We start from the raw sequence: 16,751 nt of genomic DNA, 5'->3' as shown, positions 1-16,751 counted from the left end.
GATTTCACTCTACCAGTAGTTCAAGCTGGCTTTGAACTCACTATATGTAGTCCAGGCTGGCCTCAAACTCATGCCAGTCCTGCTGTTTATCTTCCAAGTGCTGGATCAAATGTCCAGCTAATTTTAAGCAGAATTACAAAAGCTCAATAGACAAAATATTTTTTTTTTCAACAAATGATAATGTAACAATTGGGTAGCCATATGGGAAAAAATACAAAAAACAACTTTGGGGCTGCAGAGCTAGTTCAGTAGTCTAAGCACCTGCCTACACTAGTTGAAAGACTCGAGTTCAATGCCCGTACCACATGCCATACCGGCCCTGCCTCAGGCCCATGGAGCTGGCCACTAAGACCAGGTGTGGTGGCGCATGCTTGTAATCCCAGCACTGGGGAGGCTAAGATAGGATTACTATGAGTCCTAGCTGTGTAGTGAGATCCTGCACCAAATACAGGGGGAAAAAAAAAAACCCTTTAAATCATGTCTTGCCTTGTATCTCAGCATTAACTCAGAGTGGTTTATGGACCCAGCGTATAAACTCAAACTTTGAAGCTTGCACCAGACAGAGAACCTGAACATTTTCAGTTAGGGAAATATTTTTATCTATGGCTCTAAAACCACAAACTGAACAGAATAAATTTAAATTTCGAATTGCTCAACATTTAAAACTTCTGCTTTGGATTAAAGCTCCTGCAAATGGGCGCAGGGGCCAGGGTTTCAATCCCCAGCCCTGCCATGCCAACCCCGCCCCCGGGGCATGCGGAGATGGCAATTGAGGCTGGGTATGGTGGCCCATGCCTGTAATCCCAGTTCTTGGGAGGCAGTAAACAAGCGGATCACTAAGAGTTCAATCTAGTAGTGAAACCCTGAACACCCTGTAGACCCTTCCCTAAAATACAAAAAAAGAAAGAAAGAAGGCAAGAAAGAAAGAAAGGAAGAAGGAGAAAGAAAGATTGATCAAATTATATATATAAAAAACAAAACTTCTGGTCTTTGTGTGTGTGTGTGTGTGTGTGTGTGTGTGTGTGTGTGTGTAGAAACAGGACTTGAACTCAGGCCCTTGTGCTTGCCAGGGAAGTGCTTATTCCACTGAGCCATCTCCCCAACACTAACTTCTGTTCTTTGAATAACAATGTCTTCTTGGTTGTAAAGACAGTGTTAAGGGAATAAAAAGAAAAGCCACATATAGAGAATATTTAATTGCAAAATAATCATTTGATAAGGAATTGTTCCAAGAAGTAGTAATAGCTGCACATGCCTGTAATCTCAGCAATCAAGAAGCTGAGGCTGGATGATTGATGACTCCAGTTTGAGGCCAGCCTGAACTACATAATGAAACTCTGGTTCAAAAAGATAAAAGAAAGGGGGGGGCAGCTAGATAGCTCTGCCGCTTAAAGCACCTGTAGCACCTGCTAAGCAGATGCAGGGACTGGGATTCTACCCTGCTGTGCTGTGCCGGCTGCATCCCCAGGCTATGCTGAGACTGTGATTGAGACTGGGTGTGGTGGCATGCACCTGTAAAATCCCAGCACTTGGGAGGCTGAAAACAGGAGGATCACTATGAGTCCGATCTGTGTAGTGAGACCCTGTGGACCCTGTACTTAAACAAATATATATATATATATATATATATATATATATATATATATATATATATATATATATGATTATATATATGATTAAAATTATATATATATATATATATGATTTAAAAAAAGAGGGGAGGTGGGCTGGGGAGCTAGCTTGGCAGTCCAAGCACTTTGGCAAGCACAAGGACCTGGGTTTGATCCCTGATACTGCATGCCATGCTGCCATTCCAGCCACCAATACTGGGTGTGGTGTGGGGAGGCTGAGATAAGATCATGAGTCTGAGCTGCACAGCAGGGCCCTGTACCAAATAAATTTATTTATTTATTTATTTTTGGTGGAACTAGGGATTGAACTCAGGCCCTTGCACTTGCTGGAGAAGTGCTTATTCCACTGAGCCATCTCCCCAGCCCTAAATAATTTTTAAAAAATGTATTTGGTTGTTATAGGGTCTCACTACACAGCTTGGATTCGCGGTTATCTTGTTTTTAGCCTCTCCAGTGCTGGGATTACAGGTGTGCACCACTGTGCCTAGACTCTGACTGGATCAGCCCACCGAGAGGGCGAGGCTGGTGCAGCATGTACTGCTGGGGATCAAACCTAAGCTTGCCTAAGCAGGCACTTTAGTCTGCTGAGCTATCTCGTTGGCCCCAATAAAATATTTTTTAAAAAAATTTTAAAAAAGAAAAGGAAAAAAATCAAGAGTTGTGTCCAGACTATATAAAGTTTTCTCTAACCCAGCAACAACATAGCTCAAAATAACATGTTGGAACTAGTGTACAAGTTTATCCTGGCCAAGGTAGCCAGATGCAGAGATTAAAGTCAAGACATAGCTAATTTTGAAAGCATTGGACTCTTGCTTTTTGAAGAGAAATCTCAAGTCTTCCAGATGCTCACAGGAGTAGCTTTCTCCTTTTGGCTAAACTTATTCTCCAGGCAATTCAGATAGGATTGGCTTTATTTTATAAAGATGAATCTATTTCTTTTACCTTTAATTCAGGGGATGTGACAAAAATTGCTGAGAAAGGTTCTTTCATTTGGCTTTAATTGATCACTGAGTATCCCCTCTCCAAGTTTTTACAAGCACTTGGTTTCCAGGTCAAATAGGTGGTCCTCCTAGGCCAGGAGCTGGCAGGATTCTCTTCCTGTACATTTGGATGGCCTGTAGTCCTGGGCCCAGATTAATGAGATATTGTAAGAGTCTTGTGGTCTCTGCATCTGTCATATGAGAGAATAGAAGTGCCCTTCTATATAACATCTCAATTGGGTTCAAATTTAGCCCAGTTTGGGACATGCCATAATTTCAAAAGCACTATTGGCAGCAATCTGAGTCAGTACTCAGACTTCACTTGGCAAGGTTTTGCCAGAGCTCAGTTTAGAGTCTGATTGGCTCTTTCTGTTTTTCTAGAAGATTGAGGCCCACTTCTCATGTAAGATTTTTATGGCTTGTCACTCTGTCCATTGAGGAAAGACCAGAATGGTTCCTCAGGAACTGAGAATAAAGTTAGGGTCTTGAGGGACTATAAGGCTATCCTTCGTGCTTCCCTATCAGCTTTGTGATTTCCTAAGGAGACTTCAGACATGCCTCTGGTGCCCTTTACCTTGCCTGACTTCAACCTGCTTGGGAAGATGGGCTTCCTCTAGGAGTTGTAGAGTTTCCTGTCTGTGCTTTATAGATGATTGAGAAGGCTGCTTTGGTTAAAGAGCTACATCTCTTTAGGGTTTTAGAGGGGCAGGTCTCTGATGTCCTGCTTGCTTGCACAGGTCTGCAGATCATGTGGTGAAGTCATTGAAATCTATGTAGTGGCAAAATCCAAGGGGTTTCCCATTGGCTCAGCTTGGAGCCTATATAGAGAGGGAGACAACCTCAGGTCTTGACTCCTTAAGATGGCATCCCATACAGAAGAAGGAGACTGAGGGATCTGCAAAGCATCCCTTTTAAAATCCTAACGCACAGACTGGAGAGGTGTCTCTGTCTGAGTGATGCTGGCATCCCAGAACAAAGTCCCCTGATGGCTTTTGTCTCCATATGTGGACCGGTTAACTCATTTGGGGAAGGGAGTGAACCCACTTGTTAGCATTATCTAGTCCTTTAGCTCCCATAAAGTAAGGGGAGAACCCCCAAGCAAAGTTTCCTTAGCCACATAGTTGAACCCCTGGAAGGTCCAATTTGAAATTTGAGTCCCCTGATGGCTCAGTTGGTATTTCTAGTCTCTTGAGTCTACTTAACCATTTGGGAAAATTGTCTCTTGCATTTACTCCAATAGTAAAAAACTAAGAATAGGGATGGCTCTACTTTTGTACACTTACATCCTCTTTGATTAAATTTTAAACACTCTTTTTTTCCTCAGGCTGCCAGGCATAGGGTTTTAATTTTCTGTACTTAAACAAGGAAGAAAGCTATAGCTCCTGGTGGAACTTAAAACAGGGAGGTAGTAGGTCAGCTAAAGCCAATTTGGACAGGTCCAACTGGCCATTTCTCTGTCCTGGCAAAAGACTAGAGCCCCCTTTTTTTTTTTTTTTTTTTTTTGTGGAACTGGGGATTGAACCCAGGCTCTTGCACTTGCCAGGGAAGCACTTATTCCACTGAGCCATCTCCCTGGCTAGCACCCTTTTTTTGTTGTTTGTTTGTTTGTTTGTTTAGTTTTCTTGAGACAGAATCTTGCTGTGTAAGATCCTGTGTTAAACTCACCAGGTAGCCCAGGCTGCCCTTAAACTCATGGTAATCCTCCTACCTTAGCCTCCGGAATACTGGAATCACAGGTCTTTGCCACTTTGCCCGGCTAGATGTTTTGTTATCATCAACAAAACTAGATTTTTTTTTTTATTTTTATTTTTATTTTATTTATTTTATTTATTTATTTATTTTAATTATTTATTTATTACATTTTTATTTAGTGTGTGTATGTGTGTGGCCAGCTCAGCCCACCAGGGGGCGGGGCTGGCTGGCATGTGGTGCTGGGGGATCGAACCGTGGTCCCTGTGCTTTGCCAAGCTTGTTCCAAGTAGGTGCTTTAGACCACTGAGCCATCTCTCCAGCCCTAGATTTTTTTTTTTAATTGTATTTGGTTGTTATATGGTCTCACTATACAACTCTTTTTTTTTTTTTTTTTGTATTCAATAAAGGGCCTATAGGGTCTCACTATATAGATTGGACTCATAGTGATTCTACTGTTTTCAGCCTCCCAAGCACTGTGATTACAGGTGTAAGCCACCACGCCCAGTCTCAATTGTAGTCTCCGTGTACCCTGGGGCAGGCCTGGCCCAGCACACTGGGGATCGAACCCTGGCCACTGTGCACTGCCTAAGCAGGCACTTTAGTCTGCTGAGCTATCTGGCCAGCCGGCAGCTCTTGCCACTATAGTGTTCCTCCTGTTTTCAGCCTCCCCAGTGCTGGGATTATAGGCATAAACCTACTACTACTGGACTCTGTGGCTGGCTCAGCCTGCCCAGTGGTCAGGGCTGGTGTGGCATGTGGTGCTGGGGGTTGAATGGTAGTCCCTGCACTTGCCTAAGCTTGTCTAAGCAGGTGCTTTAATTCACTGAGTTATCTTGCCAGCTCAACAAAACTAGATTTTGATGGTGGATATATACCATTAATATTTTATATGGGGCTGGAGAGATAGCTCGGTAGAATAAGCACTTGCCTGGCAAGCGCAAGGGCCTGAGTTTAATCCCTGGTTCCACCAAATAAATAAATAAATACATAATAAAAATAAATAAAATAAAATTTTTATAAAACATTTTATAAAATTTAAAAGCACCCACATTAAAATATGCAGGGAAAAGAAAAAATAGTTTTTCTGTGTGGGGCTGGAAGCCTCTGAATAGGACATACAAAGTTCTCTGCCTTGAAGGTTTATATGCTGTGACCCAGTTTGACTGCAGAAACAAACCTCAGTGCTAACCAGTGTAGTGTGGCTCTCTAATCAGCAGGGATTAGAGAGGGACACGTTTGCTTAGTATGTTGTATTAAAATTCTTGGCATGACAGGGTACTCTGAGGACTTCATGGAGATTTGCCCTGCTTTCTTCCTATAAGTCCTCCTAGTGATTTTGATAAAGTAATGTTCCAGGGCTTACTGATTAGGTCTGTCAGATACTGAGATCTCATCTGGTTCAGAGCACATTAGAATACAGATTTATTGGGTGAATTGGATAAAAACCCAAAGTATCACCTTGGTTAGGAGGGTATCTAGGAGAAAAATGCAGAACTTTCCAAATGACTACATTAAAATGTTTCTTTTCTTTCTCCTTTAGGCTATTGTTAAGAACAACCTTCCCTCTGAGACTGCTAGCAAGATCAACCTTGTAGACCTAGCAGGCAGGTAATTAAGATTTCAAAGCCAAGGAGGATAGCTTCCTTAACAGTGATCTTGTTTCTGCCTATATTACACAGAATAAGCTTGATCTACTCTTTTTTTTTTTTTTTTTTCGGAACCAGGGATTAAACTCAGGTATCTAGTCTTTTTTTTTTTGTTTGTCTGTTTCTTTCTTTCTTTACTTAATTTTTGGTACCTGGGATTGAATTCTCAGGCAGGTGCTTAAGCCTGCTGAGCTATTGGCTCTTGTTTGTTTTTAAACACTTTAGCTATCCTGAGAAAATTACAGAAGAAATTCTGCCAGACTAGTGGTGTGCTCTATAATTGCAGTACCTGAAGCCTAAAGCAGCCAAATTCCGAAGTCAAGGCCAGCCTGGGTTATAGAATAAATTCCAAGTTGGCATGAATTATATAGCCAAACCCTGTCTCAGGAAAACAAGCAAAAACAAATTGAGTGCTAGGTTAAGAGTTAGTATGTCAGTGACTGGAAGATCCTTTCTATCAGGATTTCTCAGTCTTAGCTGTTCATTAAAGTCTCTCGGGGGCCTTACAAAGTTTCTAATCTGTGGGCCTTAGATAAATCAGATTTTTAGTATGGGTGAGAGGAATGTGGATACTGATATTTGCGGTTGCTTTGAGACAGGGTCTCTCCATGCTGTTCAGGCTGGCCTTGAACTCACTGTGTATTCCAGGCTGGCCTCAAACTCCTGATTCAGCCTTCTGAGTGCTGGGATTACAGATGTATGCACCATCACACCCAGTATAGAGCTGAATTCTAAAATGAATTTATTACGTAGGCCTTTTACAACGTTGATACAATGCAGTAGATATCTTTTAAACAACATTGCAAAGGTAGTGCTCGTTTGCTCTTGTTTTTGTTTTTATTAATTGTGTTTTAGTGAAAGAGCAGATCCCAGTTACTGTAAGGACCGGATTACTGAAGGAGCCAATATCAACAAGTCCCTTGTGACTCTGGGAATTGTCATCTCCACTTTAGGTATTTTCTTACTGTGAGATTGATTGGGGTGGGAGGGAGACTTTGGAAAATAACTTGCATTATTTTCATTTCATTAGAGTGGGATAGATGCGAGGTTCTTTTTCTTTTCTTTTCTTTGTGAAACCAGGGATTGAACTCAGGCCCTTGTGCTTGCCAGAAAAGCGCTTATTCCATTGAACCATTTTCCCGGGGCCCTGCAAGGTTCTTTTTCGACAAGGTTACCTTTTGCGTTGAGGCATGAGAAACTGATATTTATCTGTGATTGACTGATAAGAGTACAGTGTGACTCTCATTCTGGCACTGTTTATTTCAAGGAGGGGACAACTAAAAAATGATGTCACTCATCATGCAAAGTGTGGTCCAGTGCTTGCATTTGAAGTGTCCTGTCACATGCAAAAAAGGATAAACTGTTAAGTTTGTGTCTTGCATCTATTGTTCTGTATTAATGCATTTGCTTTTTCCTTATTTTTATTTGGTTTTGAGTGTATTTGCTTCATAATTTCTTCCATTCTTATCTGTTAAGCCCAGAACTCCCAAGCATTCAGTAGCTGCCAGGGTTTCAGCGGTCCAGGCAGCAGCAGTTGTAGCGACAATGGGACTGCTGGTGCTCCTGAGACCAGCAGTGGCGGGGGACCCTCACGGAGGCAGTCTTACATCCCATACCGGGACTCTGTGCTGACCTGGCTACTGAAGGACAGCCTTGGAGGCAACTCGAAGACCATCATGGTTGCCAGTAAGTGGGCTCCTGGTGCTGCTTCAGGGTTGGGCAAGTATTCATCTTAGGAAAGAGCAATGTTTCTCATTTTCTTTAAGAGACTCAGCAGTGTGGGCAGTAGCAGCAAGGCAAGTGGTAGAGGGTGGGGCTAGGAGGGCCTGACATACTTTTCTAACTTCTTCAGCTGTGTCTCCTGCACACACCAGCTACAGTGAGACCATGAGCACACTGAGATATGCATCCAATGCCAAGAATATCATCAATAGGCCACGGGTCAATGAGGTGAGACCATTGGAAGATCTGGTTTGGTATACTTCACACAGTGTTGTTTTTTTCCTCTGGATTTTGTCTTTGTACTTGGCCTAACTTGCTAGACTTGTTTTCCAAGTGATGAGGAATTGAAAAATCTTTCTTCCAGTGCTGTTATATCCTTCTCCAATATCCCTGCTGATTGTAGTTAGTAATCTTCTACGAATAATTTATTGTAAGTATTTCTTTAAGGTCATTCTTTTTAAGATCCACAGTATATGAATGCCACACTAAGCAAGGTTCTTTAGAAGTTTTTATGTTTACAACTTTTATTTTCAATTGATGCTACATATGCCTTTTATTTTTCATTTTCCTATGTAAATTATGTAACTTCTCTTTTAAATTTATTTATTTTATTTTATTTTTTTTTTGGCAGAACCTGGGATTGAATTCAGGCCATTGCGCTTACCAGGGAAGCGCTTATTCCACTGAGCCATCTCCCCGGCCCCCTTTTAAATTTATTTTTTAAAATTTTTTTCTCTTGGGGACCGGGGAGATGGCTCAGTGGAATAAGCACTTTCCTGTCAAGCGCAAGGGCCTGAGTTCAATCCCCGGTTCTGCCAAAACAAAATTTTTTTCTCGTAAATTTAAAAGGGAAGAAATATAAGAAACATTGTCCTTTTTTTGAGTGAAATGAACAACAAGCAGTGACTAAGTTTAATTGAAAAAGTAGAAGTGAAGAGTGAGGGAGAGATTGGCTCTGTAGAGCAAGTATGGGTCAAATAAAAGGAAAAAAAAGCAATAAAAGGACACCTTGGAGAAAGTGGTATAGCATACTATAAAGAAAATCATGATAGCATTTTTTGGGGGGGGGCGGACAACACCACACTCTGCTTTTTTCTTATTTATTTTTTAATTAATTATTTTTTTAAAATTTAGTACAGGGTCTATAGGGTCTCACTATAAAGATAAGACTTGTAGTGATCCTCCTGTTTTCAGCCTTGCAAGCATTGGGACTATAGGTGCGTGCCACCACACTCAGTCTCATTCGCTGTCTCAGCATACCCCAGGGGTGGGGCTGGCCTGGCACACCGGGGGTTGAACCCCGGTCCCTGAACCTGCGTAAGCAGATGTTTTAGTCTGCCGAGCTATCTGGTTGGCCCTTTTTTTTCTTTTTAAACTAGAGAATTCCTTGTTTTTGACAGCTGGATAATAATGGAAATATTCTAAATGTTCTTTATCTCCTTAGTTCTAGCACAGGGGTCACAACTGATGACCACACATATATAACCCCTGAGGCAGGAGGATTACTAAAATTTGAGGTCAGCCTGGCCTACATAGTGAGTTCAGGGTCCACCTGAGCTACATTAGGAAGATCCTGTCTCTTTTTTTTTAAGATCCTGTCTCAAACTACCCCCCATATACACAGAAAGCAGCAATATAATTAGATAAATTTAGTCCTAATGCTGGAAGACTAGCACCTACTATGTATACATGTCCTGGCATTAATGCTAGCTTCCTAACCTCGTGCTCTAGAGTGATGATTCTCAGACTTCAGTGTGTATGCAAGAATCACCTGGAGAGTTCATTAAAACTCCATCCCTCTGGAATGGTTTATCTCTTAGGTCTTAGGTGGGGCCAAATGTAGAATTTGCATTTCTATAAATTTTCAAATGAAATTGATACTTCTTGTCCTGAATGGTACTTGGAGAACAAGTGCTGTAGAAGTTATTCTGAAGGAGTAATCCACCTCTTCCAAACTTATTGCATGTATCATTTCACAGCTGGTTGGGCTCTGATATCAATCCTCACTGAGTTCTCTGTGTTTCAGGATGCAAATGTGAAGCTCATCAGAGAACTCAGAGAAGAGATCAGGAGGCTGAAAGCCATGCTGCTGAGCTTTGAGCTGGTATATGGGCAACCAGAACTTTTCCATATTTAAAAGAAGTTTTCTTCCTGAGCTTTTTTTCTGCATAACATCTGGTCCAGCTGCACTCCCTGTTTCCAGTTGACACTCACGGAGCTAAGACAGAAGGGGGATTACTCTGCTATTTCTAGGTAGCCTCAAGCAGGTTTGGGCATCTTCTCATGGTCTTAGCTCTTGTCCAGAGGCCTCTTGTCTCAAAGGCCCTTGCTCTTTCCAGGCAACATGGGTAAGAAGGTGCTAGAGGAAAATTGCTTCAATTTTACTGTGTACTATTATGAGCCTAAAATACAGTAGTTAAGCTGACTTATTTTTTACTTTAATCGTAAAGTCTCTATCCTTTATTCTCCTTCACAAATGTAAGGGTATGACCTCCCTCCAGTTCATACCAGGAAGACATCACAGCACATCTTTCCATTTCTTTAGAGAAACTTAAGTTCCTTAAGTGCTGAGGATGAAGATCTCAGGGAACTTGTTCTCCAGAGTGAATTGAAGGTAGGTATGTTGGGTGGACTAGGTATGCTTTATTTTACCTTGGAAATAGGTTTGCTATCCCTCCATTTGTTTTTCCTGGGCTAGGGTTTCTCCTCATTAGGGAAGTGAGATCTCATTGTGCATAAAGTTTCATACAGCCTTAATTCTGATAGATTTTTGTCAGTGCCTTGTGCATCTTTGAGCCATCAGTGAACTTGTAACTCAAGGAGCTACATGTTGGGAGCAGAGTGTTAGGTCATACAGAGAATCTTAGATATGGCCATGTAGAAGCAAAATGGGGTAAGAAAATTATAAAAGTAGATGTCTGTGTAACAAACCAATTAATTTTTTAAAAATGAATAACATTTTTTTCTAGTTAGAATTTGTGCTTCTTGTAGAAAACTTTAAAAAATAACACTTATTAAAGAATCTTAACATTTGCTTTTTCAAGCAGACTTTAAAAACAGAGTTGGCAATTGCAGGAGATGTGAAAGACTCTGTGAGACTTTGAATAGTAATGGCAGGAATCATGAGAAAGTAATACTCTGGGGACACAGGTTGCAGTGATCGCTGTGCTCACATCTTGTCCACCCACTGAGTGTCTCGATCATCTCCTGTTTCTCTGCAGATGGACAAGCTGACCAAAGACTGGACCCAAAAGTGGCATGATTGGCAGGCCCTTGTGGAACATTACAGTGTGGACATCAGCAGGAGGAGGGCTGGGGTGGTCATTGATTCCAGCCTGCCACACCTGATGGCCTTGGAGGATGATGTGCTCAGCACGGGTGTTGTACTCTATCATCTCAAGGTGAGGAGGGAGTTGCTCCTCCTTTCTTTCTGAGCCACATTTGTATAAACTGAGACAGATCCACAGAGCTGCCTTCAGGGTCCTCTCAGGAACCCCAACTCACCAGCTGTGATCTTTTCTGATTTTGTATAAATGGAATAGAGGACTGGAAATAACAATCATTTATTTTTCACCAGTACTATTGATTTTTACTAATTTTCTGCTGCTCTCTGTGCTCTAATTTCCTATTTTAAACTAAGATTGATCCTTTTTATATTACTTTTTTGGTTTCTGAAGCACAGAGGTACAAGCTTAATGTAATCCTAATGTCAAAAGTATTGTCAGTGTAAGTCAGGTACAGTGACATGTGCTTATAGTCCCTGCTACATGGGAGGCAAAGGCAGGAGGATCACTTGAACCCAGAAGTTCAAGGCCAGCCTACATAAGACCTTATTATAGGAGAAAACCAAATACCAAAATCTTAGTCTTCCTAAACCCTACATATATAGGTTGCTCAAATATGGGGAAATTCAGAAGACTTGAAAAATTTCTTCAACCCCCAAATCAAAAAAATATGTACCTCCCAATTCTTCATCTGGAAAAGAAGAGGGAAGAGAGAAAAATAGACATATTTAATGTTTGAGCTTAAAGCATGAAAGAGGGTCCAAAGAGCTGGGGCAGGATGATGACATGCACCCTTCTGGAAGAAATATGATGATGAGGTTAAGATGCTTCAAACAAGAACAGCTCATCCGGTTTTTCTCACCTGTAGGTGTTTTTGTTGTTGTTGCTGCTTTGCTTTGTTTTATTTTTATTTGAGATAGGGTCTTGCTATGTAGTTGAGGCTGCTCTTGAACTCGCTATAATGTCCAGACTGGCCTCAATGTCTAAGCAGTCCTTGTACCTCAGCATCCTGAGTGTTGGGATTACAGGTGTGTATAACCACAGCTGTTTTAGATCATCATTTCATAAAGAAGTAAAGACCGTGGTAGGTAGTCTAATGCCCTATTCTCATCAGACATGTCCTGTGGAAAGACAAGATGGTAGAACATATCCCAGGCTCACTGAAAGTCCAGTTTCCATTCATAATTATCCCTAGATATTTAAAAAGACCAAAGAAAGGGCTGGGGACATAGCTCAGCAGCATAAGCGCCTGCCTAGCAAGTGCAAGGTCCTGAGATTGATACCCAGTACAAAAAAAAAAAAAAAAAAAGTTGGTGGCAGATGTGTAAGGCTGCCATTATCCCTGGGGAAAGGAGGCTTCTGGGGTGGTACATGCAGAAGGGAGACTTTAGCAAAGCTCGTCTTTGTCCTCGGGATGAACCCTTGGGAAGATTGTCAGAAGCTGAACATCTTAGTCAAAGTTAAAGTAGCTTATTTTCTGGCACACTGGGCATAGATTGTCTGAATGAAATGCCTCAGGCTGTCTACCTTAACAGCAAATCTAAACAGTGAAGGCAGTAATCCTCCCATTAGGATCACAAGGACCTTGGAAAGAGGTTGGGGATCAGGAGACCAGGTGGAGTAGAATGGTAGGCTCATATGACCTATCACTTGGATGTGGAGTGAGCAGAGGAAGTTGGATGTTAAGTAGGAAGGTGTAGGGAGTGACAAAGGGTTAAAAGCTGTGCTTTCTAGATTAAGATTGAGACCTGGAGAGGAGTGAGGATGCCATCTGAGCATAGGGTTGCTTATTTTCATTTAGATAGCATATAGAGAAGTTTTAATTCCTTCCTAGTACATTTCCAGTGGGTCTTTATGAGGTAATTTTAGTTTGGTTTTAATTCTGGCATGTGTCTATATTTTTTTGTACCCATATATTTTCCTTTTTTGTTTAAATCCTGGTTGAGGTAACAGTATAATAGGAATGGCCCAAGAGTCTCTGTTTTTACTTACTTTTCTTTCATGTTCACTGTCTCAGTTATGTTTCTTCTGTTGCTGGGACAAAATACCAACACCCAAAATGAAGAAAGTAAAGATTTATTTAACTTACCATTTGTGAAGCTTTCAGTATATACTTGGCTGCCTCCCAGACAGTGTGGCACATGGCACAGAGCAGCAGTTCTTGGCAGCAGAAAACAAGAATAAAGGGAAGGGCAGCAGCTGTGGCTTCTAGCCAGCCTCTCTCCCCTCCTTATATTATACACAAGCTACTCTGGGGTAGGGGTATAGAACTCACACCCTGTCCAGGCCCTCCTCTTGTGCAGGATAAGGATGTTTACGAACTAAGAATCCTGACTCTCTGCTGAGTCACTTAATTAAGCTTCTATACTGCTCAAGTTGACACAATGTATCTACTAGTACAATCCACCCCTTGTCAACTTGGCAACCAGAGATTTCCTTAAACCAGGTACATAGACATGCTTATTAATATTTTACAACTTGAGCCTTGTATTACATTAGAACCATGACGTTTTGCCTTTGGGCATCCCCACTAAAGACTCATGCACATCCCTGTATGCAAAAGACATTTTAGTCCATCTCTAAAAGTTGCCAAAGTCCTCACAGTGTCAATACTGCTGAAAAGTTCAAGTCCCAAGTGGCCTCCATAGGGGTGGGGGCACCTGCCTGTTAGCTCAGTTGTTTAAGTGCCTGCTTAAGTGAAGGCAGTCAGCCTCAGGATACCTGCCCTTAAGGCATCCTGAGCCAGTCCAAAAAAAAAAAAAAAAATCCTTCCAAGTCTCCTCCAAGATCTAAGGCAAACTCTTAGCTGTGAGCTCATGTAGAAATGACAAGTTAAACACTTCCAACATTCAGTGACAGAAGAAAAACATTACTATTCCACAAAGTACAAGCAGCAGGCAAATCACTGGGACCACAGCAAGTCCAAAATCTAAAAGGGCAAACTTAAGTCCTGTAGTTCCATGTGGAACATCCAAAGCAACCTGTAATGAGTTGTGAACTCCAAAAGCCTTACATGGCTCCACCCCTATGGCACTTCTGCTGGTAGCTCCCATGGCTTCTCTCTCAGGCCTGCTTTGCTCCCCTCCCCTCCCCTTTTTTTTTTTTTTTTTTGCAGCTTTCCTTAGACAATCCACATTTCCTGGCTTTTTCAAATTTCGGAGGTTTCCATTGAATAGGCTTCTCATAACTTTATGCACTGCCCTCTCAGGGGCACACTGTATGGCCTCCCAGGCCTTCTGAAATCTAGGTGGAAGCCTTCTCAGAACTCCTGCATTCTAAATGTGCCTAAAATGTGGATGGTGCCAACATCTGCTGCCAGCTGGAGTAGTAGCCAGGCTTTCTTCTCTCTTGGCTATAGGAGTCGAGTACCTGGATTGCTGAGCACTCTGACCCTGATTCTGAGGAACAAATTCTCTATGCTGGTGCCATTGTGGAATCTGGTGTGGCTGCCACCCTCATTCTGGAACATGGGGCTCTGCAGCTTTCTCTTTGAAGCAAAGTCCCTCACCTTGTGATTCTGAGGCTGCAAAGGGTGAGAACCTGTTACCTCCTGTAATGTCTTCAGGATATCCTGTTCCTCTTGGGCAATGGAGATCTCAGCTCTATCTTTGTAGTCTACAGCCTTCCCGGCTTTTTTTTGGCCAAACTCACATTTTAAATCATCCTGCTGGGCTCTTTGCTCTTGACTGTCAACATAAATCTGACTGAATGCCCCCTGTAGTAGCTATGCCACTCACTGCTTCAACATTCGACTCCCTTGGGAAGTCAAGGGAACATTCAATTTCTTTTGCAAAATTAGCTAGTCCACTGTTCTTAATCTCAGTCTCAGGCAAAGTCTCTGGACAGGAGCAAAATGCAGGCAGACTTTCTGCCAAGCCATAACACAAATCATCCTCAGTCAAGCAACCAATGTAGTCCTTCTTCCCAGCAGAAACCTCCCCAGCCTGATCTTTACAGGCAGGTTTTCTATCAGAATTCTGGTCTTCTGAGCTCTGACTAAAATTCCCATTCACAAGAGCTAAAGGCATTAGAGCTCTTTGCTAGTAGGGAACATCTCCCAACCTTTCCTATCTCTTCCATAAACCATTCCTGAAAGCTCTTGAACAAAATGGTCCGATAGTCACAGCAATGACCCAACTCCTCGTACCAAATTCTGTCTCAGTAACTTTTCAGCTGTTGCTGGGACAAAATACTGACACCCAAAATGAAGAAAGCAAAATTTTAACTTGTAGTTTCTGAAGGTTTCAGTATATACTTGGCTGGCTCCCAGACAGAGTGGCACATGGCACAGAGTAGCAGTTCATGGCAGCAAAAAACAGCAAACAAAGGGAAGGGCAGCAGCTGTGACTTCTAGCCAGCCTCTCTCCCCTCTTTATATTATACACAAGCTACCCTGGGATGAGGGTGTAGAACTCACACACTGTCCAGGCCCTCCTCTTGTGCAGGATAAGGATGTTTACAAACTAAGAATCCTGGCTCTCTGCTCACTTAATTAAGCTTCTAAGCTTCTCAAATTGACACAGTATATCAACCAGTACAGTCACTGACCTGGAACTGGTCCCTGTTCATACAGTAGACACAGTTTTTCCTCAGGTCACCTTGGGAAGCTCTGGAGGGACAGAAACAACAATGGGAAGAGAACCAGGTGCTGTCATCCTTGTAATCTTCTTTGTATCACTGCTGATTCCCTGCAGAAAAAAGGAAGAGGAGCAGTTATCACAGAAGCCAACTCCATTCTTTTTTATCTGAGATGTTATCACCTTTTTTGGTTATTTTCTGCCCTATACATCTAGATAAGAGTGATGTGCTATGGCCATTATCCTTTCAGGAGGGTTGCTCCATTGTTAGGCTGTTGCTGAATCCACATGAAGGGTTTCTTCACCCTCCTTGCCTTGAACTGGCCCACACTGGCATCCATTGCTCCTTTCCAGGCCAGGTTAGAAAGATGGACTAAGTGTATGTTAGGAGGAGAAGCAGAGGGGTACAGAAAGGTCAGGGCTTCACACCTTCAGGGTTCTTTTATGTCACAGCCTAGTTAGAGATAGCTGCAGGGACCTCTCTGCTGCTGATGGTGAAGCCTAGTAGAGAACTCTGGTTACTTTGAAAACAGGATGCTGGGCAGGAGGCTGAAAAGGCCTGTACTTAGGATCCAGAGGGACCTAGTCTAGTCACAGCATTCCTGCTTAGTATATGGGTTTCTTGGGCAGTTTTTTTTTTAACCCCTAAAAGCTTCAAAGTCATTGTCTGTAAGGAGAGAATAGTGCATACATCTTAGAACTGGGCGTGGTGGCATAGACCTATAATCTCAGCACTTGGGAGGCTGAGGTGGGGGGTTTGACAAGAGTTCAAGGCCAGCCTGAAGTACATAATGAGACCCTGTCTCAAAAATCAAAACAAAGAAGCCCATACATTTTAAGTTGTTAAAAAATAGTGTTTATAAAGTACCCAGTTTAATGCCTGGGACATATTGAATGTTATTCAGCAGGTGATAAATTATATCTGAAATTTGTCATTTCTGTTGGTGTGTTGCTATCTTCCCCCAAAAAGCCATGTGGTTTTCAGCAGATTTGCCATAGACCAAGGACCAAAAGACCTTGTCTGCTACTGTGATTCATTTATAGTATTAAATCCAGTTTCTGCTGCTCTCATAGTCTCCCAGTTCTCTTTGATTCTAAAAATGCTTTTCTCCTATTTGTACATTATCCTTCTTAGAATCTGGTGTCTGTTAAACTTTATTCACTGACAAAGAAGGTAACAACACTGTGTTTTCATAAATCTTCATAAAAATCTCATGTC

General features: G+C 42.0%; 1 protein-coding gene across 6 annotated transcripts in view; it reads left to right on the top strand.

Moving 5' to 3' along the window:
• Positions 1 to 16,751, top strand: part of Stard9 (StAR related lipid transfer domain containing 9) — a 192,471-nt gene that overhangs the window by 98,852 nt on the left and 76,868 nt on the right. For all 6 annotated transcript variants that reach the window (XR_002820350.1, XR_002820348.1, XR_002820349.1 and 3 more), the window contains 7 exons: positions 5,844 to 5,911; positions 6,805 to 6,902; positions 7,426 to 7,635; positions 7,802 to 7,899; positions 9,698 to 9,775; positions 10,217 to 10,285; positions 10,893 to 11,072. Coding sequence is in view for 3 of the 6 variants with exons in the window: in XM_023711167.1 (XP_023566935.1) it covers positions 5,844 to 5,911; positions 6,805 to 6,902; positions 7,426 to 7,635; positions 7,802 to 7,899; positions 9,698 to 9,775; positions 10,217 to 10,285; positions 10,893 to 11,072 (801 nt within the window). In the remaining 3 variants the exon portion in view is untranslated. The remainder of the gene's footprint in view (positions 1 to 5,843; positions 5,912 to 6,804; positions 6,903 to 7,425; positions 7,636 to 7,801; positions 7,900 to 9,697; positions 9,776 to 10,216; positions 10,286 to 10,892; positions 11,073 to 16,751) is intronic.

The sequence above is a fragment of the Octodon degus genome, unplaced genomic scaffold (genome assembly GCF_000260255.1).
Source record: "Octodon degus isolate 3935 unplaced genomic scaffold, OctDeg1.0 scaffold00002, whole genome shotgun sequence".
Taxonomy (NCBI): Eukaryota; Metazoa; Chordata; class Mammalia; order Rodentia; family Octodontidae; genus Octodon; species Octodon degus.
Note: the sequence above shows the minus strand (reverse complement) of the source record. Positions and strands in the feature narration are given on the sequence as shown.